Genomic DNA, 23893 nt, shown 5'->3' with positions numbered 1-23893 from the left:
AGGGAGTATCCACGGTTAGTTCTACGTGTATCTGAGGGATGACCTGGAAAAGAAGTCACAAAAATATGGGGAAAAATTACAAAAAATGAATACTAAAAGACAACAAATGAATAATTTTTCTATCTAACATACATATATGGCAAGCTTAGCATAAAAGAAGAGCCGAAGCCTTGTGTTAGTGTATCCAAAAATGCTGAAACAAGGTCATCTGGACTTCTACAGTGTTCATGTTTTGGACTTTTTTTTACTTTTAGAGCTTCATTTTATTAAACACGTGACTAAAACAAAACAATAAAATATACAATTCATGAAAGCAATTGGAAAAAAATCAAGAATTTTATTATTATTTAATTTTTCATTGTATATTATTAATATTATTGTATTATTTTATTCATTTATTTTTAAACCCCCAGAATTTACTCATTACTTTTGGTTACACCGACGTAACAGAACAACCTGTAGCAAACGGTACATGGCAACACTATAAATTACATATGCAAAGTAAAGTTTTGAATGATAAAAATATTATTTATTATCTTATTGTTCATTTTTACCTCTTGAGTAGAGGGGAAAACAATAATCTATCTCTATTTAAATAGATATATAAATACAATCTCAAGATAGTTGCCATTACAGTCAAAACTTAAGTAGACTAATAACCTTTTTTTTATATATATATATATATGTATTTATATATTTATATTAAATGGGAGGGGGTTATATCGATATTTTGAGCAATAAAAAATGGACATACTGTATGTACATGTCCCTTAAGTGATTTCTCCTTGTGGCAGCTTGTTCTGTTCACTAACAGGTGGCATCAGTGTCGACGTGGTAATTCCACTGCTACGGTAAAGACCACTTTCCAAGGAACAAACAAACAAAATAAAACAAAAAAAAAGTAGTATATTATCCATATCTATTTTTTTTACACACAATCTAGTGTAAAATGTACCCAATAAAACAAAGATAAATCTTTAGACGTTTGTACTGTATTTTTTTTTTTTTTTTTTTAATATCACCAAACCCCTCCATAGACGAAATGGTACAGTCCGAAGTGCCACTTTCCTGCACCCGGTTGCTAGGAGGCGGAGAACGCTTGACAGCTAGAAATAAAACGCAGGGAAAACTCTGCATCACACTTTCTCTCGAATTAGAAGCGATGACACATCTACTTTGAATATTTCTGTAACGCAGAGATTTTTTTTTTTACCTCTTTTCTGTTATGGGACTGCGCAGCAGGAAAGCATGGGGCTGGTTACTAATGCTTTGAGTCGAAACCGTTAACTCTGGAGTGTGGTAAAACACACAAGAAAAAAGAAAAAAAATAAAGGAAAAAGGGTTGTGTTCATTGTGTCAACAATGTCCAACGAGTGCAGTGAAGATGCAATATTGGACTTTCTGAAGGAGAGAGGAGGCAAGGTGAAGAACGCGGACTTCATAGAGCACTTTAAAAGCTTTTTCCCGGAGGAGCCGGGCGGCAGGGCGGCCGCTCGGGAAAGATTTAAAACCTGCGTCGACGGCGTCGCTTTTGTGAAAAGTGAGAGCGGGGTTAAATATGTCTGCCTGAAGAAAAAGTTCCGCGCTTCTATAAAGGACAAGACGGGCGCGGGAAGGGGGAAAGAGACGCTTAAAATCCGCCCCACCTGTTCGGACGGCGCGGCTGCCCGCGGCGGCGGCGGCGACGCGGCAGCGGCAGCAGCACCTGAGGAGCCGCCTCGCGCGGCAGGCTCTCGAGCAGCGCAGCGCGCGCTTGGCTCAGGTTACGGAAATGACACCGGGGGAGTTCCGCATTACTTCGCCTCTGAAAACACTTTACCGGAGAAAACAGAAGAGAAAAGTAAGTGCCATGAGTTTGTCTGCGTAGTGGGTGAAGCTGACAGCGGCTCGGGTGAGATGGGGAACCTGGGGAGCTTTAGCCGAGAGGGAAGGGTCTCCAAGAAAGACATCAAGATACCTGAGATTGCAGTGATTGAGGCTTCGCCGCTCCCTGCTGAGGATTCTGTGTTCACCCTGCCTGGGCCTGCACAAACTGGTACTACAGGACAGGTAGACACAGGCACTCCTGAGACTCGTGTCCTTAAAGAAGCAGGCCCTAATGAAGCAGAGGATGTCAACGTCACCAGGCGACAAGGTCCCCAAGGTGGGTCCCTCTCTGGGCAGTCAGGCGACGGGGAGGACGAGAGACGCTTGGATGCGTGCAGTTTGTCCGGGAGCGACGACAACAGCACCCCGAAAAGTAGCCGCAAACACTTCCTGGAGCTCATGATCAACAGCTCCCCCCAGCTGAGGCGCACCCTCTCCTCCAGGTACGACAGCGACTCCTCCAGCGTGGACGACGACAGGGCCCCCGTGACCCTGGAGCCCGTGGAGCACGAGTGGATGATGTGCGCCTCCGACGGGGAGTGGGCCAGCCTGCGCCCCCTCCTCGCCGCCGAGCCCGGCCTCGTCCTGAAGAAGGACTTCGTCACGGGGTTCACCTGCCTGCACTGGGCCGCCAAGCACGGCCGGCCCGAGCTGATGGCGCTGATCGTCAACTTCGCCAAGCGGCGCGGCGTCCCCGTCAGCGTGGACGTGCGGTCCAACGCCGGCTACACGCCGCTGCACGTCGCCGCCATGCACGGCCACATGGAGGTCGTGAAGCTCCTGGTGGGCGCCTACGACGCCGACGTGGAGGTCAGGGACTACAGCGGGAAAAAGGCCTGCCAGTACCTCACCGACAACGTCAGCGTGGACTTAAGGGACATCATAGGAGCGTACGAGACTTCTCAGGCCAACGACGCCGAGCGCAAGGCTGGAGGCCGCTGGAGGTTCTCCAAGGTCCTCCAGTCGAACATGAAGCCGATCAAGCTGCTCAACCCCAACGACTTTGTGGACGGAGAGGTGAGACGCAGGGAGAAACCCGTCCGGAGGAAGTCGTCCCTCAACCGGATGAAGCCCGCGCTGCAGAAGCTTCGCTTTAGGACGTCGCAGCTCGTCGACGGCTCGTCGTTCGGTGACAAAGAGGAGCTGGACAGGTCTAAGAAAGACTCCAGACCTAAGACACACTTCTTTGGTTGGGATCGCTAACGGCGCAGGGTGGGAAATGGTTTACAGGTTAACAAATACAACAAAAAAGCCGTTATTATTTAAAGAGTTGAACTACTTTTTGTATTTCCGACCATTAATATGTTGTAAGACGCCAACAATGCCTCACAAATCCACTGGAACGTTTCTCCAAGCCATACAGCCTTGTGGCCTCAGGTGACTCTGCTTCTCTTTATCCGTCTGCTGCTCGCGCTAAAGCCTCTCGACCTTGAGTCCGTAATCTGGATCACTGCTGGGAGACTTCTGGGTCACAGGGCGGCGAGAGAATGTAAGCCTCTCGGGCTGATTGAGCAAACTTACTCTTAATGTGAACGTATCCGCACAGTAAATTGAGTATATTTACGCTTAAGTGACTTCCAGTGAAACGCTACCTTGTTAACGTACCAGAATACCAGAACTGGTTGGTTTAGTTCTCAAAAGGTTTACAGGAACATAGCAGAAGTACTGGGACGGTGGAAACCAGACTGAAAAATAGTGCGTGTGTGCTGATTTAGAATGTGGGGTAAGAAATGCCGTTTTACATTCGGTCTGTGACACAGCAGGGTTTTGAATCACAGACGGAACAAATTCACTTAATCCACAACATGCTGCTTGATCTGTCAGAACCCCCCCACCCCTCCACCCCTCCACCCCACATTCTACAGGCTTCTCATATCAAGCTTCTTAACCTGAGGCCTCTGGAAGGCTCATTACACAACTATGCACCTTTTTTGTATTGCTTCGATTCAGGATACCCAAATCTGTTTTGCACATTTTAGCGACTACATTTTTAATTGCACATTTTAATCTGTTAGAATCTTTTCCTGGGTTAGCTGTCATAGGGGCTGCCGATTTTAATGGTTCATGTTGTTTGATTTTTTCACTGATTAAATAAAACAAATCATTGTACAAGGAGCCTGTCTGATTTGTATTCAGGACCGAAACCACAAAACTCTCTAGTGAACTAGGGCGCTTATCTAACCTGGCTGAAAGTATTCGGTCAGGGCTGTTTACCTTTTTTTTTTTTTGTGTGTGTGTGCACAATGTGACCGGTGGCGTGTTTGAACAAGAGGGCATTCACAGAGACAGAGGTTAATGCTTTTGTTTCTGTTAGTTTAGTAAAAAACTGAGTCATCATGGACCTTGTTAATATACCAGAACACTGAAAAGTTTGGTCTGTTGGTCATATTACAAGGTTTTTGGAGGTTAGTGAAAGAACAATAACAATAACGAATAATCAGTCATATAATTGTATTCAGATAAATAAGGGTATTGATACAAATTTAAATAAGCACAGGGGCAAATTAAAACACATCCATGTGTTATCAGAGTAATTTCCTTTTGCAGTTCTTTTTCAGTCCTCTATGGGTGCAACCCCTTGGTAAATAGTTTATAGATTAAATTAAAACTTCTTTTGGAGGTCATATTTGGGTGTTGTTAGAAAACAGCATAGACTGTATATAAGTATGGACGATGCGCAGAGGTGGCAAGTGACGAAGTAGCTGTACTTAAGTAGATTTTTCAGGTATCTGTACTTTACTTGAGTATTTCTTTTTCTGACGACTTTTTACTTTCACTCCCTACATTTGTACACAAATATCTGTACTTTCTACTCCTCACATTGGAAAAACAGGCTCGTTACTTTTTTAACCTCCACGGACGACAAGATGTAAAAGACGTGAGTCCGTCACTAACCAATCAGCATTCATTAGCAGAATGCTAGCGTGTTCCGGCCAACAACGGCCCGACCTGTAAGAAATTGAAAAGACATAAGTACTCATTCATTCGACTTTTGGACTACAATCTATATTGAACTTGCGGAATCAACAATAAAATCTACGTTGATTCAACGACAAGCAGGAGAAAGAGATACATTTAGCCGTCTAGCTCCATAAACTCCCATTCAGTCTGCACTCGCCCGCGATCACCTCCAGTGGAATTCTAATGGAACTGCAGCCAAGATCGATACAATGGGGCTAATAGGAAGTGCCAAGGCTCTCCGTAGACGGGCTCCGGTCTGGCACAATGTAATAGGAATCTGTCTCCGTAATGGGCGGATGATTATTTTGAGGTTTAAAATCATTGGAGTTCCCTTAACCAATCAGCAACGTTTGGTAATGACGTATATTGTGCGCCGGCGTTCAGGCTCTTACGCTTACCACTTCCGCTTCCAGTTAAATAAATCAAACTTTTCCCAAAGCCAGTTGGAAGGAGAGCTACGACGTCCTTGCCATTTATAAAATCGACGAGACAAGCCTCTTGTTCTGGTTTTAATTCCGTGATGCTCTCGAGAGTTGAGACAACTTCGTGGATGGCTTCTAGCGTGTCTCTTCCTCCGTCGCCATTGCTGCTGTGCTGTTGAACTACAAGCTTCGCTGGACTACAAGCAACTCGGCAGGCGAGTTCCGCGTCATCACTCAACTGTTCGCCGATTGGCGCGGCTACACGCGAACCGCAGAAGTGCAATTGGGCCAGACTTAGGATGGTAACGACCAGGCTAACAGTTAGTGACCAAACCAGAGAAAGTTAATTCGCTTTTTTTCCTGTAATTTTGTTGTCCCACCAGTCCAGTCCAGTAGGTGGCGGTAATGCACCTTTAAGATGGTTTGCTAACCGCTATTAAACATCAGAAGAAGAAGAAACCGGCAGTAGTCCACTGTTATTTTCAGTAATGATTGATGATGATATTTTTAAAGATATGCAGAATTCAGTTGGGGTGGCATTGTTTGCGGACGATGGAGCAATGTGGAAAAAGGGAAGAAACATAGACTTTGTGGTTAATAAGATGCAGCAGGCAGTGAACAAAGTCCAAGAATGGGCCCTTCAATGGGGGTTTAGGATATCAATAGACAAAACAAAGACTTTATTCTTCTCGAGGAAGAAAATACAGTTAAATGTAAAAATCTAATTATCTGGGGCAGATTTAGAAAGAGTAGAATTCTTCAAATATTTGGGAATTTGGTTTGATAAACGATTAACCTGGACAATGCATATCCAAAAAAATTATTGACAAATGCAAGAAAGTGTTGATGTGTCTGCGTGGAGTTGAATGGGGAGCAAGTAGACCTGCTTTAAAAGCCATTTATACAGGGCTGATGAGATCAGTATTTGATTATGGGTGTGTAGTGTATGGGTCTGCTGCTAAAACATCACTTAAAAAACTAGATGTCATACAAAATCAAGGTTTGAAGCTATGCTGTGGGGCAATTGAGACGACGCCAGTGGCAGCAGTCCAGGTAGAGATGGGGGAGATGCCTCTCCATCTTAGAAGAGACCAGCTGTCTCTTGTGTACTGGGCAAATCTAAAGGGTCATAGTGAAAAACACATGAGTCAGTCAGTTTTGTATCAATGTCAAGAAAGAGAGAATGACCTAATTAAAAGTTTTGGCTGGACCATAAGGCAAAAAGTAATAACTATGGGAATCAGTGCTCTGGAAATAAGTCCTACAGTGGCATATCCAGCTTCTCCCCCTTGGCTGCTGTCAGAGGTCCCAGTTGACTTGGGCTTATTAGAGGAAAAGAAGGATGTTGAAGTTGATCATTACAGGGTCCGGAGTTACATAGCTAGCAAATATAAAGAAGCAGTCATTTTATATACCGATGCATCTAAGCAGGCTGATAAAAGAATGGGAGTTGCGTATGTTACCCCTCAATGAGACATTGAATTTGCAAAAAGAATTACTGATAATTTAGCTGTATACACAGCAGAAATGACAGCAATATGGATGGCCTTATTGTGGATAGAGAGCAATAGACATAGATATAGTGTATGAAATAATCCAACTAGCTAACAATCTGCTTAAGGCTGGTAGTAGTACTACATTTATATGGGTACCCGCTCATATAATGAACTAGCAGATAAATGTGCGAAGAAAGCAGCAGGAAAGTCTGATATAGAGGTAGATATTAAATACAGCAAAGCTGAAGTCAAGAGTTAGATAATTAAATCTAAAATAAATGGAAAATGGCAATTTTTACGGGATAATGAACAGTCTGGGAGACACCTGTATAGCATTCAAGGAAAGGTGGGGAGGAGCAGGAATGTGTGCAGAAGTAAGCAGGAAGAAGATGTGGTATCTAGAATGAGGCTGGGACATACAGGATTAAATAGAACATTATTTACAATGAAAAAACATGTTGATGGAATGTGTGAATATTGCAATAGTCAAGAGACCATAGAGCATGTAATTATGTATTGTCCTAAATACCGTCAAGCCAGACAAAGATTGATTTCGCAACTTCGTGAAAACCAGATGACATTAAATATACATGATATACTGCAGAGAGAATCTGGTGGAATTTGTTTTCATTTCCTGTTTTCTTTTTTGAAGGTAACTGGGTTATTAAAAAGAATTTAAGAAAGTGTACCTTTTGATCCACACTCCAGTCCAGATGGCGGCGGTAATGCACCAAAAAGCTGGCTGCCAACCGCCATATAAAAAAGAAGAAGAAAGTTGACCACTGGTTAGCTTCGAAGCTAATAGCGGAGTAGCTTGTGTTGTTTTACTAAAGTTAAGAAGAAATATTCTGTAGCTTAGCACCTGCTTCATCTGAAATTAAACTGGTTCGAGTATAAATTTGTTAACCTGTCCATACAGTAGGAAGCCAAGACTTGAAAATATCTATATACTTAATAAATGATTTTATCTCGAAATGTTCTCAAACCCTGTACAAACATGTTGTTGATTTGTAAATGCTGTGACCGGATGTTCAGGAAAACACTCGGTGATGCCGTGAGTTTCCACCAGGACCAAGCCCTCAGCACAACCATGTTACTCCTGAAATCCTGCTCAGAGAAGAGGGAGAGGTCAGAGACTTCAAGGTAAATCCTGCAGGGATTCAGGATTCATACAGTTGACACTAAATAAAAACATTTTGATTTCATTTGATGCTTGTGCATGTCCTCATCTCTGTTCCAGATTAACTTCAGCATGGACTCACGGAGAGACAGATCTTAGAAGCGCTCCGTGGTGTTCACCAAACCGACAGATGATCCCTTTGCTTCTTCTGGGACTCTGAGCCAAGCGGTGACTGACCAGGACGCTGGAAAGTGACCCAAACCCAGGATATGTGTCTGATCTGGAGGAGGAAACGCAGCCAGCGTCTAACTGCAGGTGTGTTGGCTGCTGTTGTCAGATACAGTCATGTTTCAGGATGATGTGAAATGGTTTCCTCAACTTTTGTTGCACTGCTGACAAGAATACGACTGAGGAATTGTTAGTGTCTCTTTATCCACTGACTAATGATCAAATTATCATCTACATTTGTCCTTTAATGAGAGGATGTCTCTTCTTTATTGGAAGATCTGTTGGAAGAGCGGATCTAATATGATATGAAGAAACTGAACACTAACTTTCAGCATCAACATGAGCTAAAGTTTAATCTGTTTATGACTTGAGACATGAGACATCAACACGTCCTCCTTTCAGGTGGGTCTGCTGCTTAAATCTGGTGCGGTCTGTTCTTTTTCTCCTGGTTGCTGCCAGCGTGATGGGCATCATGTGTTGGTCTCCTCCAACAGCATCAGGAGCATCCAGTTCTTCACGGTAAGTTCAGCTTTTTGTTGTCTTCTTTCTGTCTGACCAGCAGTCTGCAGCCTAAAGCGCCACAGCGCCGCAGAGAAGAACCTGGACGTGATGCTCTGAGGGCAGCTCTGCCAATCATGTCATGTGTGTTTGTGACTAAATGGAATGTTTTAATAAAAGTCAGAAAAACCAGCTGAATGTGTTTCTGGTCATTGATAATATTGAGTGAATGCTGCTTTTTAAAACATGAACTCAAACAGCTCTGGCTGTTAGAGAGTTAAACAAAAGGTAAAGCGCTTCGCCTCTGACAAACCACGCTGCTTTAAGACATTTGCAACAAGAAATCTTGTTGGCTAACTTTATGAATTATAATAGCAGCCTACCAGACCAGGCGTTAATGTCAGCTTGAGTTGATTGCATGCTTCTAGCTAACGTTAGTTAACCTAACCAGAACACAAAAACAAGCTCGTAACAGTAGCCTATTGTAATAAATGCCATTTATATACTGGGTTGCTGAAGTGTTGCGTATAGGGTTGCCAACTCCCTGAAAAGTTGGCAAATATAACTCCCTGTCTGAAACTTGTTGAACTTGTTGATTTCTCAGTGAACACAGTAGTGTCTATCCAGTGTATCGCTGGTTTATTATATGTATTATATGTTGTATGTGGTTGCTAGCTGTAGTTCTTCGCTGTGACCGCCAGAGGGCAGTAAACAGTAGAGAGATGAAAAATGTGCTCCTGAATTCATCTCAAGCATGGACCTGAACAGTTGGACATTTTGCAAAACAAGACCATCGAATTTTCTTCAAAAAGGACTCTAAAGAAAAAGGTAAACACTTTATCAGCAAGACAGAAGAAAGAAAATACCATTTTTGGATATATTTTTTCAATGAAAACAACCAGCTGACTGTCAAAAGCTAGCTGGCAACTGCGTATCAACTGCTGTGGGCTACCACCTGCCACAGTGGAGAACATTTCTAAGGAGGAACCAGACTAAATAAGATAACAGAAGAGGTGTTTTATGAAGATAAGGGGGAGAAGAAAAGAACAAACCAAAAACCATAACATTAATAACTGTTTTTTAAAGGCTAAAAAAGCTAGCAACAGTAAAGAGTTACCCCACTAGTAAACAAACAAAGTGGTCGCCATGGAAACAGCCAAGCAGCGAACAGAGAGCAGCAGCCAGGGAGAAGTTTAAGGAAAAGACACTTCAGGAGAACAAAGAAGTCTTGTTCACGGACTATGCTCTACGCAAAGAAGGGAGGAAGAAGAACAACCTCATATTCTTCACAGACTCCATATACACCTGGAAGGAAAGTCTACGCAAGAAATATCCTTACATCTCCAGCGAGGGCATCGGCTCAGGAGGCCTATTGAAGATTTGTAAGGATAAACACATGAGCAAGGACGACCCCCTGCTCGCCATCACCTACTACGCAAAGGGAAAGGTGATGGTCCAGGGGGACGAAGCAAACTTGAAATCCTTCGAAGAAGTATTCTCCCTGATCAAAGCTGAGGTGGAGACCGAGAGGTGCGATGTTCTCTGTGGCAGTGAAGATGATGCGAGCCCAACAGAGAACCCCACCACTTTGTCCATCTCTGCCCCTCCCACCAACCAGCTGAAGGAGAGCATGGCCCTGCTGGAGCTGGACTTTGCTGAATTCAAAGAGCTGACCCAGGCCAGGCTGTCCGCCCCCCTAGACAACATTGTGCAGCAGCTTCAAGAGGAGCTCCAGCAGCTCAAGAGTGAAAACCAGGCCTCGACATCTGAGCTAAGAGGAAGTGTAGAGGCACTAAAACAGGAGAACAGTGTGCTCCGGGCTCAGTTAGCCAAAGTGAAAGAGGACGCTGAGAACAGAGAAAGGAACTTCATCAGGCAAGTCCGACACCTGACGGACCAACTCTCATCAGTCCCCAAAGAGACAACTACAGAGACACAGACTCTCCCTGCTAGTCTTCCAAACCCCTCCCTTGTCTCTGTCCCACCATCTCTGCTCTGCACCCTACCAACACCCACACAGCCAGCTCCCAGCAGCCAACCCCGTCCATCCCAGCTGCCCTCCACTCAGCCCGAAGAACAAGCCCCACAAGTGGTCCTGCTGGCTGACTCAAACGGGAAATTCCTGGACACTGACAAGCTTTTTCCTTCTAAGAAAGCGCTGTCTAAACGTTGCAGCAGCACTGGCCAAGCAACGAAGCTGTTGAGAAAGGACATCAATATGGAGATCAGAAGAGGTCGCGCCACCTTACCCAACGTCCACCTGGCCCTCCATCCGACCATCGGCACCTGGGACCTCTACGACGGACTCCATCTACACAGAGAGAAGGTGAATATCTTTGCAAAGACGCAGCCCTTCCACCCTCTCTTCTACCAGAAGCTTCAGAGACCATCACAGACCTCCTCCCCCCTATCTCCAGCCCCCGGTGCCCTCCATAAAACTAAAAAACATACGCAAGGGCAGAACATCGGGGGGGATTTCGGTGTGGTATAAAGGAGATCTCACCAGTAAAACAGGGTAAATCGCACATTTGGTTGAGGTTAGATCAAACCCCAGGCATGACCGATAGGGATCTATACCTCTGTGCAATTTACATACCCCCAGTGGATTCTCCTTATTTTGAAGAGGACATTTTTGACACCCTAAATTCAGAAATCGCCTATTTCCAGGCCCAGGGAAATGTACTTCTCACTGGAGATCCAAATGGATGTACAGGACTTGAACCTGATATCACTGACACACAGGGCAACAACCATGTATTTGGTCAGGCCCCCCTGTTTACCACACCAAACATCACCCGTCGGAATAACCTTGACTCAATATTGAAATCAAAGTGGCAGGGAGAGGGTGCATCTCTGTCGGGCCTTAGGCCTGTACATAGTTAACGGTAGGTTCAGAGGGGAGTCTTTGGGGAGGTTCACATACTCCTCAGCTCTCGGGTCTAGTGTCGTAGACTACGCAATCACTGACACGGACCCCTCAAGTATCAGTGCATTCACTGTCAGACAGCAATCCCCCCTTTCAGACCACAACCAAATTAATGTGTTCTTTAAATTGTCAGGTCAAATTAGTGACACAAAAAGGAAGCCCAGTAAGCTGCATAAATTAAATCCTTCTTGCAGATGGGCCCCAGACAGTGGAGACAAATTCACCAAGGCTTTAAACTCCCCTGATCTGACGAACTACATATCAACATATACTCAAAATCAATATGTCCCTACCAGAGATGGGGTAAACAAGGCCACTGATGATATCAATATGATATTTCATAAGGCAGCTATGAGGGCTGACCTCATAAAGCAAAGACGGAGACCTGTTAAAAGGCAAAATACTGACAAATGGTTTGATCAGGAATGCAAAGAAATCAGAAAAGAGCTGAGAAAAATAGCCAACGAGAAACACCGCCAACCGAACAACCCAGCCCCGCGCATTCGATACAATGACATTTTAAACACATATAAACACACAATTAGGATCCAAAAAAAAAATTATACCCAATTGAAACTTGAAGATATTGAGAATGCCATTAACCAACAAGTTCAACACAAAGCAACAGCAGACATGACCCATCCAAAACGGTACCATCTGGAGATCACATTTTTAAAATTTATACAAAGACATACCAATCAATCAAATCAATTCAGATCGGTGTATTATGAAAGAAAAACTCCAAAAATGAGAAGAAACAATTAAAGACAACCAAAACCCCCTTGATTTCAAAATTACTTGGGAAGAAATAACCACACAGATAAAACGTCTGAAGCCAAAGAAAGCTTGGGGTCCAGACGGCATTAGAAATGAAATGCTCGAAAGCAGCACCCCAGAAATGCAGGGCGCAGTGTTACATTTGTTCAACCTTATACTACAGGCAGGATGTTTCCCCAACATCTGGTGCAAAGGGCTCATTTCCCCCATTCACAAGAGTGGGGACAAATCAGACCCTAATAACTACCGTGGCATCTGTGTCAGCAGCTGTCTGGGTAAACTATTCTGTAGTATTCTTAACACAAGAAGACTAGATTTCCTTGAGGAACAGTCAATCTTAGGTAAAAGTGCGATTGGCTTCCTCCCAAAACACCGCACCACCGACCACGTATATACCCTTCACACTTTAATCAACAAACATGTACAACAAACTAAGAATGGAAAAATATTCGCCTGCTTTATTGATTTCAAGAGGCTTTCGACTCTGTTTGGCACGAAGGGCTCTATTACAGACTTTTAAAATGTGGCATAGGTGGCAAAATGTACGATCTGGTCAAATCGATGTATTCGGAAAACATGTGCGCTGTTAAAATTGGAGACAAATTAACTGACTTCTTCCCCCAGAGAAGAGGTGTTGGGCAGGGTTGCGACCTAAGTCCGACGTTATTTAATCTGTATATAAACGAACTGGCTGTCGAGTTGGATAAACGTGCTGCTCCGGGCCTCTCCCTCCTAGATAGAGAGGTGAAGTCTCTGTTCTATGCTGATGACCTTGTTCTACTGTCTCCTACTGAACAAGGACTACAGCTACAGCTGGACGTAGTAGAAAAGCACTGTCAGAACTGGGCCCTGGCAGTAAACGTGAAGAAAACAAATGTCATGATTTTTCAAAAACGCCCCAGGTGTCACGAGAACAAACGCCAATTTACCATCAATAATCATGTCATTGAACACAGCATGAGTTATACCTACCTTGGTATAACCATAACAGCATCAGGGAGTTTCGACATGGCAGTGAATGCACTAAAAGAAAAAGCTCGAAGAGCTCTATATGCAATTAAGAGAAAATTTTATAATGTCCATATTCCAATAAAAATCTGGCTTAAAATATTTGATAGTGTCATCCAGCCCATTGCGCTGTACGGTAGTGAAGTATGGGGTCCACTCAGTCATCAGAGCTTTACCCGTTGGGACAAACATCCAACAGAATCTCTACATGCAGAATTCTGCAGATACATTTTACACGTACACAGAAACACACCAACAAATGCACGTAGAGCAGAATTAGGCAGATACCCACTGATAATCAACATTCAGAAGAGAACGCTCAACTTTTTTAACCACCTGAAGTCCAGCCCCAGAGACACCCTCCACTCCAAAGCCCTCCAAACCCAAGAGCTGAGCCCAGAGAAGAGTCCCCTATGTCAGTTGGTACTGAGGCTAACTGCCCCCTCTCAGACACAGTCTGACCAGCCTCACAACAACACTGCTCTACAAACAGTAATCAGAGTAAAGCAAGTTATAGCACAATGTAAAGAAAGCTATCTGGACCATTGGGAAGAAACAACTAAAAGCCAAAGTAGATTGGAATGTTATCTTGCCCTTAAAAGAGATTATGAATCAGCAGAATGTCTCTCTACTGTCAGAGATAGAAAGCAGAGACAGATCCTAACCAAGTACAGGCTCAGTGACCACAAACTGGCAATCCAAAAGAAAACAGAACATGTGGTCACTGTTGGACAGGTGAGGTTGAGACGGAGATGCACTTTCTCCTACAATGTACAAAATTAAATGACACTTGAGAAATTTATTGGAACAAGTTCAGCTCTTTGGTTCTAGGTTTCAAAGAGCTGGACGACCTCTCCAAATTAAAAATAGTCCTCGGAGAAGGAGAGCGGGCACACCTTGCTGCCCAGTATGTGTTAACATGCCACACCCTGAGGGACAGTGAGTGATCGAGGCGCATGCACACACACACACTGTATATAACTAATAGAATGTTCATAATGTATATATCTTTGATTTGTTGTATTGTACTTTAATGCTTTGCTTTGGCAATATTGTTTTTTAAGAAAATTTCATGCCAGTAAAGCTCATTTTGAATTGAATTGAATTGAATTGAGAGAGAGAGAGAGAGAGAGAGAGAGAGAGAGAGCAGTATGATTTTGGATGTGGAGAGTTGTAATTACTGACAGTGACCACCGGAGGGCAGTGATCGTGATGGTTTCTATGTGTTATTATTAAAGCGACATCATGCAGTTCATCGTTTCACCGCATATCTCCATCACAGGTCAGTTTAACGTTGATTCATGTTTTAAATTGATTTCTACGATTTTAGAGAAGAAGGTTTTTACTCAAGAAGTTACAGTTAGTTAGCCTGGTCGTTACCATCCTGTTCGGTCTGGGCGGAAACGTAGGATGGTAACGACCAGGCTAACAGTTAGTGACCAAACCAGAGAAAGTTAATTCTCTTTGTTTTCCTGTAATCTCATGTTCCACCAGTCCAGTCCAGCAGGTGGCGGTATTGCACCTTTAAGGTGGTTTGCTAACCGCTATTAAACATCAGAAGAAGAAGAAACCGGAAGTAGTGAACAGGTGTCGGTTAATTAGGCCGATTGATGTGAACGACGAACAACGTAACACGCTAACGTGTCTTTTGTCCTAAAATAAAATAACTTGTGAGTTGCGACTCTATGAAGAGGAAATTAATACAAACGGTTTTAATAGACATGAAGACATCGAGAGCTATGTCCAGGTACAGTAATATCCCGTGTTAAACTTGTCAGCAACCTGCCCTGACTACTTGCTCGTGTTTACCTGTTAGCATCGAAGCTAATAGCGGTGTAGCTTGTGTTGTTTTGCTAAAGTTAAAGGGATAGTTCACCCTAGAATGATATTTCGCTCATTATCTACTCACCCTCATGTTGACTAAGGGCTGGAAGAAGTTTCAGAGTCCTCCGTCCCTTCTCTGAGTTACAGGGGGTCTTGGTGTAGCAGTGCATTTCAATGCAACGGTTGTAAAGGGACACCAGAGCTCTTCGTAAAAAAACACACACAAAAAAACATCCAAATACCTCCATGATGCTCGTATGTAATGTCCGTCTTGTGCTGAAGCCCCAAATTGCGTAATTGTCCCGAAAAAAATTAAATAAGTCCACATTCCAAGCATGTTTGTAGCATTAGCTCCGAGTGTTGTTGTCCCGGCTCTTCCGCTGCCAGCGCGCATGCGCAAGGTTCGCACTGAGACTCGCTTCCTTGTTTACCCCGGCGAAGGACTAGAAGCAGCCCGTAATAGCCTGCCTTGCACCGGGACAACACTTTTTCGTGCAATTTTAGCCATGGCTGAAGATTTTGATGTCGAGGACGAGCTGCATTTCTTTGCTGAGCCGTATTTGTACGAGCGCATGCGCGCTGGCAGCGGAAGAGCCGGGACAACAACACTCGGAGCTAATGCTACAAACATGCTTGGAATGTGGACTTATTTAATTTTTTTCGGGACAATTACGCAATTTGGGGCTTCAGCACAAGACGGACATTACATACGAGCATCATGGAGGTATTTGGATGTTTTTTTGTGTGTGTTTTTTTACGAAGAGCTCTGGTGTCCCTTTACAACCGTTGCATTGAAATGCACTGCTACACCAAGACCCCCTGTAACTCAGAGAAGGGACGGAGGACTCTGAAACTTCTTCCAGCCCTTAGTCAACATGAGGGTGAGTAGATAATGAGCGAAATATCATTCTAGGGTGAACTATCCCTTTAAGAAGAAATATTCTGTAGCTTTGCACCTGCTTCATCTAAGTTATCAATATTAATAGTTTACTGTTATTATTTTATATTTTTAACGCAGTTGAAGACATGTTAACGTGTACTGTGGCAAGACTTGAAAATAACAATATAATTAATAAATGTTATGCACCTGGAGGAGATAGAGGAAGATCACACAATAGAATTAAATTATATAAAAATGTTATGGTGTAGTAGCCTACGTTGTAAAAAATTTTAAAAAATAAAAAAAAAAAAAATTATTTAATCGAAGAGACAGAAACAACACTTTTTTAAAATAAATAAATAAAATAGAACGTAAACCGGAAGCAACTCACTGACTTTATTGTATAAGTGATTACGTTGATGAATAAAACATTAGTTTACCTGACAGTACAAAATCACTAATAATACTAATAATTATGATAATTTAGGATTTGAATAACAAAGACGGGTACTTTTTAAAAAACTTGAGCAGTTAGTTTATTTAATTTTATTTAGTTTTTGGATACTGGCATTAACCGGAAGTAGTGACCAGGTGTCCGTTAATTAGCCTGATTAACGTAACTTCGGTCTCGAGGTGTTGTTTGTCTTAACATAAAATATTTTGTGACTCTATGAAGAGGAAATAAAAAATTAAAAAAAACAGACACGAAGACATCGAGAGTTATGTCCAGGTACAGTAATATTCCGTGTTACAGCAGCTACCTGCCCTGACTACCTGTTCGTGTTTACCTGTTAGCTTTGAAGCTAATAGCGGTGTAGCTTGTGTTGTTTTGCTAAAGTTGAGAAGAAATATTCTGTAGCTTTGCACCTGCTTCGTCTGAAATACCAATATTAATCGTAATATTGTTATTTTATATTTTTAACGAAGTTGAAGAAATGTTAACGTTTGCTGTAGCTAAGACTTAAAAGTAATAATATATTTAATTAATTATTTTATGCACCTTTTTACCTGACAGTACAAAGTCACTAATAATATTAATAATTATTAAAATTAGGACTTAAATAACAAAGACGAGTACTTTTTTAGAGTAGCTACACCTGAGGAGTTTATTGTTATTTAGATTTTGGATCTAAGCAATAACCGGAAGTAGTGAACAGGTGTCGGTTAATTAACCTGATTAATTAATTACCTGAGGTAACTTCGGTCTCAAGCTAACGTGTTGTTGGTCTTAACATACAATATCTTGCGACGAGGAAATTAAAAAAATAAATAATTAAAATAGACATGAAGACAGGGTTATGTCCAGGTACAGTTCGTGTTTACCTGTTAGCATCGAAGCTAATAGCGGAGTAGCTTGTGTTGTTTTGCTAAAGTTAAGAAGAAATATTCTGTAGCTTTGTACCTGCTTCTGAAATTAAACTGGTTTGAGTGTTGATTCAATATTAATCGTAATAGTTTACTGTTATTTTATATTTTGAACAAAGTTGAATAAATGTTAACATGTCCATACAGTACCAAGCCAAGACTTAAATTTATAAATATGTTTAATAAATGATGTTCAGGAAAACAGTCAGTGATGCAGTGAGTCTCCACCAGGACCAAGCCCTGTTGTTACTCCTGAAATCCTGCTCAGAGAAGAGGGAGAGGTCAGAGACTTCAAGGTAAATCCTGCAGGGATTCAGGATTCATACAGTTGACACTAAATGAATAAAAACATTTTGATTTCATTTGACCCTTGTGCATGTCCTCATCTCTGTTCCAGATTAACTTCAGCATGGACTCACGGAGAGACAGATCTTAGAAGCGCTCCGTGGTGTTCACCAAACCAACAGATGATCCCTCTGCTTCTTCTGTGACTCTGAGCCAAGCGGTGACTGACCAGGACATGTGTCTGATCTGGAGGAGGAAACGCAGCCAGCGTCTAACTGCAGGTGTGTTGGCTGCTGTTGTCAGATACAGTCATGTTTCAGGATGATGTGAAATGGTTTCCTCAACTTTTGTTGCACTGCTGACAAGAATACGACTGAGGAGTCATTAGTGTCTCTTTATCCACTGACTAATGATCAAATTATCATCTACATGTGTCCTTTAATGAGAGGATGTCTCTTCTTTATTGGAAGATCTGTTGTGTGACACCCTGTGGGCCTCAAGGCCTGTTGTCTGTTAAAGATGGCTACTAGGATCTGGGGAGGAGCTTATTTTCCCTTATTGCTGACACCTGTTACCGCCCACCTATATATACTGGGACAGCCAGTCTCAATCTCTCTCTCTCTCTCCTTTCTGGGTTGTGGTTTGAAGGAACACAAGGGTTTGATTGTTCTCGCTTTTGTGCAGTACTGTTTGAGTTTTACTTTGAAAGAAACGTGTGTGGTCTCCACATTTTGTCCTTCCTCTGAGCCAGGTCGTGACAGTTGGAAGAGTAGATCTAATATGATATGAAGAAACTGAACACTAACTTTCAGCATCAACATGAGCTAAAGTTTAATATGTTTATCACGTGAGACATGAGACATCAACACATCCTCCTTCTGTTTCAGGTGGGTCTGTGGGATTCTCCTGGTTGCTGCCAGCGTGATGGGCATCATGTGTTGGTCTCCTCCAACTTGAGAAACTGTTCAACAGCATCAGGAGCATCCAGTTCTTCATGGTAAGTTCAGCTTTTTGTTGTCTTCTTTCTGTCTGACCAGCAGTCTGCAGCCTGAAGATCACTATCGCTGATGGACGAGCGCAGTCCTGTTCGTCCACATCTACTGCAGCCTTCAGGACAGCGCTGCAGAGAAGAACCTGGACGTGACGCTCTGAGGGCAGCTCTGCCAATCATATCATGTGTGTTTGTGACTAAATGGAATGTTTTAATAAAAGTCAGAAAAAACAGCTGGATGTGTTTCTGGTCATTGATAATATTGAGTGAATGCTGCTTTTTAAAACATGAACTCTACAGCTCTGACTGTTAGAGGGTTAAACTGTTAGCTGTTAACACTTAGCTGTTAGAGAGTTGAACAAAAGGTAAAAGTAAAGCTAAAACACTTAGCTGTTAGAGAGTTAAACTGTTAGAGAATTTAACAAAAGGTAAAGCGTGGTTTGTGAGAGGCTTCGCCTCTCACAAACCACGCCAATTTAAGACAGTTGAGAGGGGGGAGGTGGGTTTGTGAGAGGCTTCGCTTCGCTCCGCCTCTCACAAACCCACCTCCCCCCTCTCACCTGTCATTGGGAGGGAGGTGGGAGGGAGTTGAGAGGTGTCTTCGCAACTGATACTTTGAGCTAGACACTCTGGGGATTGAACTCCTGATCTTATGGTTCGTGGACAGCTTGCTTTACCCACTGAGCTATGCCACCCACCCACCCTACTATGATTCTTTCTCTGAAATAACTCAGGTGGTGAGGAGGACCGTCTGACCTGGAGATGAACACACAACCTCCAAAACTTCACCACACGTGAACGACAGACAAACGTCCTTTTAAAGCCTCAGACTGATGTTTCACCACAAAACCTGGCTGCTGCTGAAATCACTTTTACAACAGGGACAAAATATTATGAACAATCCAGATAAAAAAATAAATCATTCATTCTTTGTTTGACAGAGAAGCTTTTATTTTCTCCAAAAACATCAAATCACATTTTAATACACTTTCCTCTTAGGCCTCACTGTGGAAGTACATTTTATCATTTAAGAAAAATAAATCTGTCCAATGAATGACTCTTTACAATTACTACCGTTTCACTGAAGTCCTTATTTTTTTTTACTACTGGCTGCAGGTACAACAATACATTTCACTGTGCATGCGACAAATAAAACCTATCCATCTGTCTATCTTAGTTTCTCTACCGTTTCTGCGGAGACTGTGCTGACCTGATGTCAGAAGGTTTCTCTGTGAAGCTCATGATGAGACGAGCTCTGAGGAAAGGTACAGTATGAGAAGGTGACGAAGTCAGACGACGACTCATCTTCAGTTTTCATCTGGAAACTCATCGAAACGAAAAGACAACGACACATCCTGGATTGACTGAAGGAGGAAGAGGACACAGAGACACAGAAACATTTAGAGGATTCATCAACGTCCACAAAATTCGAATGAATCTGAAAAATGACTGAACTCAGTCTAAATGACATGAACAGCTACAAACAAACAAGAGGAGGACGTTCCATGTGGAGTCAACCAGGAGTTCCCACCTCAGACGTTGATCATTTGTTCCTGTTGAAGATATGCGATAGAAAGTCCAAAATATTAGAGACGCTGTTTATCCAATTATAGCTGCTTTTACAGACGGAGCCTCAACATTTTAATTTACAGACCAAGTATTGATTTAAACGCTCCATCTACATTATTCTTCTCATTTACAGACAGATACTAACTTGATGTTCAAGTTCCTGTCAGATTTAACTCTGACATGACTGTATGGAGACAGGTGTATGATTTTTATTATTTTATATTTCTGATGCATCACTTTTAAATAAAGGTTCATCTCATCTTAAATAATCGCCCCGTGTCTCTATAATTTTGAGATGATCAGTAACAGACTGAACTGTCAGGACATTTGTTTCTGCAGTGATCAGATCAGACACTTTATTAATTTTATTGTTGATAAAATACAGAAAATCTGCTTTAAATCAACATTTATTTTGTCAGTTTATTATTTTTCTAAATGCAGGTGGATTTCACCAACGTGTCTGAAATGTCCGATTTGTCCTGAACGCAGCGGATTTAGCAGGAAGTGGAGACAGCGGAGCAGCAACACGTTGACTCTGTCCGTGTGTTGGTTTAATGTTTCTACAGTGAGTTGACCAACTGTCAGTCAGTTCAGTGACTTAGTGGTGAACACTGAGACTGAGAGGAAGCAGCAGGTCAGTCTGCTTTTACTCTTTAACGAGTCAATTCAACAGGCAGAGGCGGGAGGACGCTCGCTGCTCTGAAAACAGACTCACCTGCGCAGGTGAACGCAGCCCGTTCATCAACACAAACACTGCAAACAAACCGACACCAGAGTAAAGGAGAAGAACGAGAGAAACGTTTTTACCTTCAGCAGGAGAGAAGAAGCCACGACGCTGAGACTGAAACATCCAGAGGAACAGGAGGAGGAGGAGGAGGAGGAGTGATGAAGCTCAGATGCATTAGAGGCACACCTGATCCTGATCGATGTAATCAACACAGAGGACAGGAAGTGGTCAGAAACTACCGCGATCACTGCCCTCCAGTGGTCACCGCCAGTAACTACATCTATAGATATCCTAGTAACTCCTTGTTCTTAGGTCCTCTCTCCTCAGTGGCTCTGGAGCTGTGGCTCATGATGTGAAGCCTTTCCTCAGAGATTATGAAGGTCTGGGTTAAAGCTCTGGATGTATAAATCCATTTTGAATATTAATACCAAGGTGACAGACTGAAAAGATGTAAAAAAAAAAATAGGTCTAAGTGTTGTATGAGCTCTGGCTTAGAGGCTTGGAGTTGGGTGGAGGAAGCTTTTAGGGCTTCTTCCTCAAAAAAGCTTCAAAGCCTCAAAGACAGACACTACCAGTGACACCCAGTGGTCATCTGCAATTATAGCAGCCTTCCAATGATTCACACACCACGTTGAATCCAGTTCCACAAACAACAAGAAAAAAACAAAGTCAGTCAAGACAGAAAGGCTCTAAGAAAGAGAGGAAGCATGCCTGATAAAGGACTGAAGTTGTGACCAGGTTTTGTTGAGTGAATACCAGAGTCTCTGGTCTACCTGGTTATGTTACGAGCATTAAAGTAATAATAAAACTTTCAACAAAACGTCACAACTTTAGTCTTTCATCAAGTAGCAGTGGCTGTCTTGGCGTCTCTTTCATTGTGGTTTCCTGTGTTGTTAGTTGATTTTCATCCTCACATTTACAGCTGGTGGTGGGGCACTAAACTTCTTCGCTAAACTGGTTTGAATGGGCATCAGTGACTTTTATTAAACGATTTCATTGGTAAACGTTTGATTTGAAGGATTTCAGGTTAACTCAGAGAAATAAACACTCACATTCAGTCTCATTCATTCGTAAATTCAAATTACCCAAATGTTTGTTCCATGTGCTCCATCCACACCTGTCCAGGTAGAAGGCCAGACCGACAAACAGGAAGTGGAAGAATCCAATGTATAGAAGGGGGAGCTGGACTGTACCAAGTTGTAGAAGCGGTGTCTGGTAGTTGTAAACCATAATCATATAAAAATGTCCATTACATGCATTCATACAATTTCAGCATCTAGTTTGAAAATCATAAGATGTCAGTAAGATGTCAGCCTGTAGGTAAAAGTCAGACGGTGATGGAAAGATGTTTTATTTCATTAATGATGATCATCTTCTACTTGCTTGTGTTGGCAATCTGTATTTGGGCAGAAGATGGAGGAAAACACACATGGAAGTAGGATGACGTTTCCTTGCTTGCTGGTGGGAGTCTTCATGATTAGTGATGGGCAATCGAGGCTTTGTTGAAGCCTCGACACGTGATTCAAAAAAAGGTTCACTGCTCGAAGCTTCAGTGACACAGTGCTCTATTAGGACATCTAGTGGACAATAAAATGTAGTGCAATGGAGACGTGTCTTACTGGTTCATGCTTGTACGGGACTTGATTTGCCATGCACATTCCTATTCGACTACATTACATGGATATGTGGTTTGAAGTTTATTATAAGAAAATTATATACATATAACAATAAAATAAATAATAAAGAACAAATGAGAATCGAACCCTTGTTTCGCTAACGAAAGACCTCATCAATGATGCAGCGTTGTCGGTGGACCATTTTGGTTAGTTGACATATTAAAGGTGTGCTATCCTGTTCGTCCACTAGGGGTCAGTATGACGCAACAAGAGGACAAAGACACAAACCAGATTGTTCAAGTAAGAGTGACCATGTTTTTAATATCTTAAACATCTGTGCAACATTATTCAAAATGTTACATCACTGCATGACCTGTAATGTTTCACAATATTTACAAAAAAATGCTGCTTACATCAAACCATTACAAAAAAAAAAAACAATCTCAAAATAATGGACAAACTATCCCTAGCCCACGTTAATGCAAAAAAAATAAAAATAACAAACAAAAAAAAGCAATCAAGTGCACATCATACTTCACGCAAGTCTATTTTTTGTAAAGTATATATTAGTGAGAAAATATATACTTAATTACAAGTTACAAGAAATAAAATACTGACAACGAAAAGAGCAAAAAGAAATCACACTCACGCCTCACACACATGATCACAGGTGGAAGGAGGAAAATAAAAAGACTGCACACGCCACCTCTTTAACAGAGAACACGATAGAACAGATCCACGGGCTCCTGCTCGTCTTTGCACAAAAAAAATTAAAAAAAATAACGGAGGAGGCAGAATGAACTTTACCGAAAGAGCTCACGTCACATTTTATTTAGTTTTTTTTTTTTTTTTTTTTTTTTAAACGGCTGGAAGAGATTTCCTCGCCACGGTTTACAGTAAAGATCTGTGAAAGTGTGCACGCTGAAAATAAAGATAAAAATAAAGATAATGTTTATGGGCAAAAGTGTTTTTGTTTGTTTTTTCTCAGCGTGCACACGACACCTCAGATCAGAGAATACAGTACAACTTGACTTGAAGGTGAAAGCGTCTCTAAGATATGTTTTAACGAACGGATCATCGGTTTGTTTAGTGGATTATTTGGTTTTTAGGTCGTTTAGTTTCTTACTAAAACAAAAGAAAGAAAAGAAAGAAATTCAAGTAATGGTAAAGGTTTTATTCTGCGGGGGTTGTGGCACGTCTGGAAATAAAAACTTCATTTTGGAGCAACGTAAAAAGAAGGAAAGGGTTGATCATATTGCACTTGATATTTCTCTGTAGTGATTTCAGGTGTGAGTTCCCAACACTTGTCAGTTTGTAGACGGATCGCTTGTAGT

General features: G+C 42.2%; 1 protein-coding gene and 2 long non-coding RNA genes across 4 annotated transcripts; 2 read left to right on the top strand and 1 right to left on the bottom strand.

Annotated features, from left to right (window-relative positions):
* The first annotated feature begins 1018 nt into the window (after positions 1–1018).
* On the top strand, positions 1019–3981 carry LOC311509160 (ankyrin repeat domain-containing protein SOWAHC-like). Its single transcript, XM_084574228.1, has one exon. The coding sequence runs from the start codon at positions 1363–1365 to the stop codon at positions 3067–3069; it is 1707 nt and encodes a 568-aa protein (XP_084430354.1). The 5' UTR covers positions 1019–1362; the 3' UTR covers positions 3070–3981.
* Positions 3982–14271: 10290 nt separating this feature from the next.
* Positions 14272–18971, top strand: LOC311509163. The gene is made up of 4 exons (XR_014699802.1): positions 14272–15049; positions 17569–17667; positions 17769–17937; positions 18544–18971. It is a non-coding gene; the product is annotated as an uncharacterized lncRNA (long non-coding RNA).
* Positions 18972–19573: 602 nt separating this feature from the next.
* On the bottom strand, positions 19574–22603 carry LOC311509294. Of its 2 annotated transcripts, none has more exons than XR_014699819.1 (4): positions 22029–22603; positions 21024–21135; positions 20103–20200; positions 19574–20011 (listed from the first exon to the last, which is right to left on the bottom strand). It is a non-coding gene; the product is annotated as an uncharacterized lncRNA (long non-coding RNA). The 2 variants fall into 2 exon arrangements; XR_014699820.1 differs by having other exon boundaries at positions 20133–20200.
* Positions 22604–23893: the final 1290 nt, after the last annotated feature.

The sequence above is a fragment of the Chelon labrosus genome (assembly GCF_963514085.1).
Source record: "Chelon labrosus genome assembly, chromosome: 24".
Taxonomy (NCBI): Eukaryota; Metazoa; Chordata; class Actinopteri; order Mugiliformes; family Mugilidae; genus Chelon; species Chelon labrosus.
This window is presented reverse-complemented; position numbering and strand designations above follow the sequence as displayed.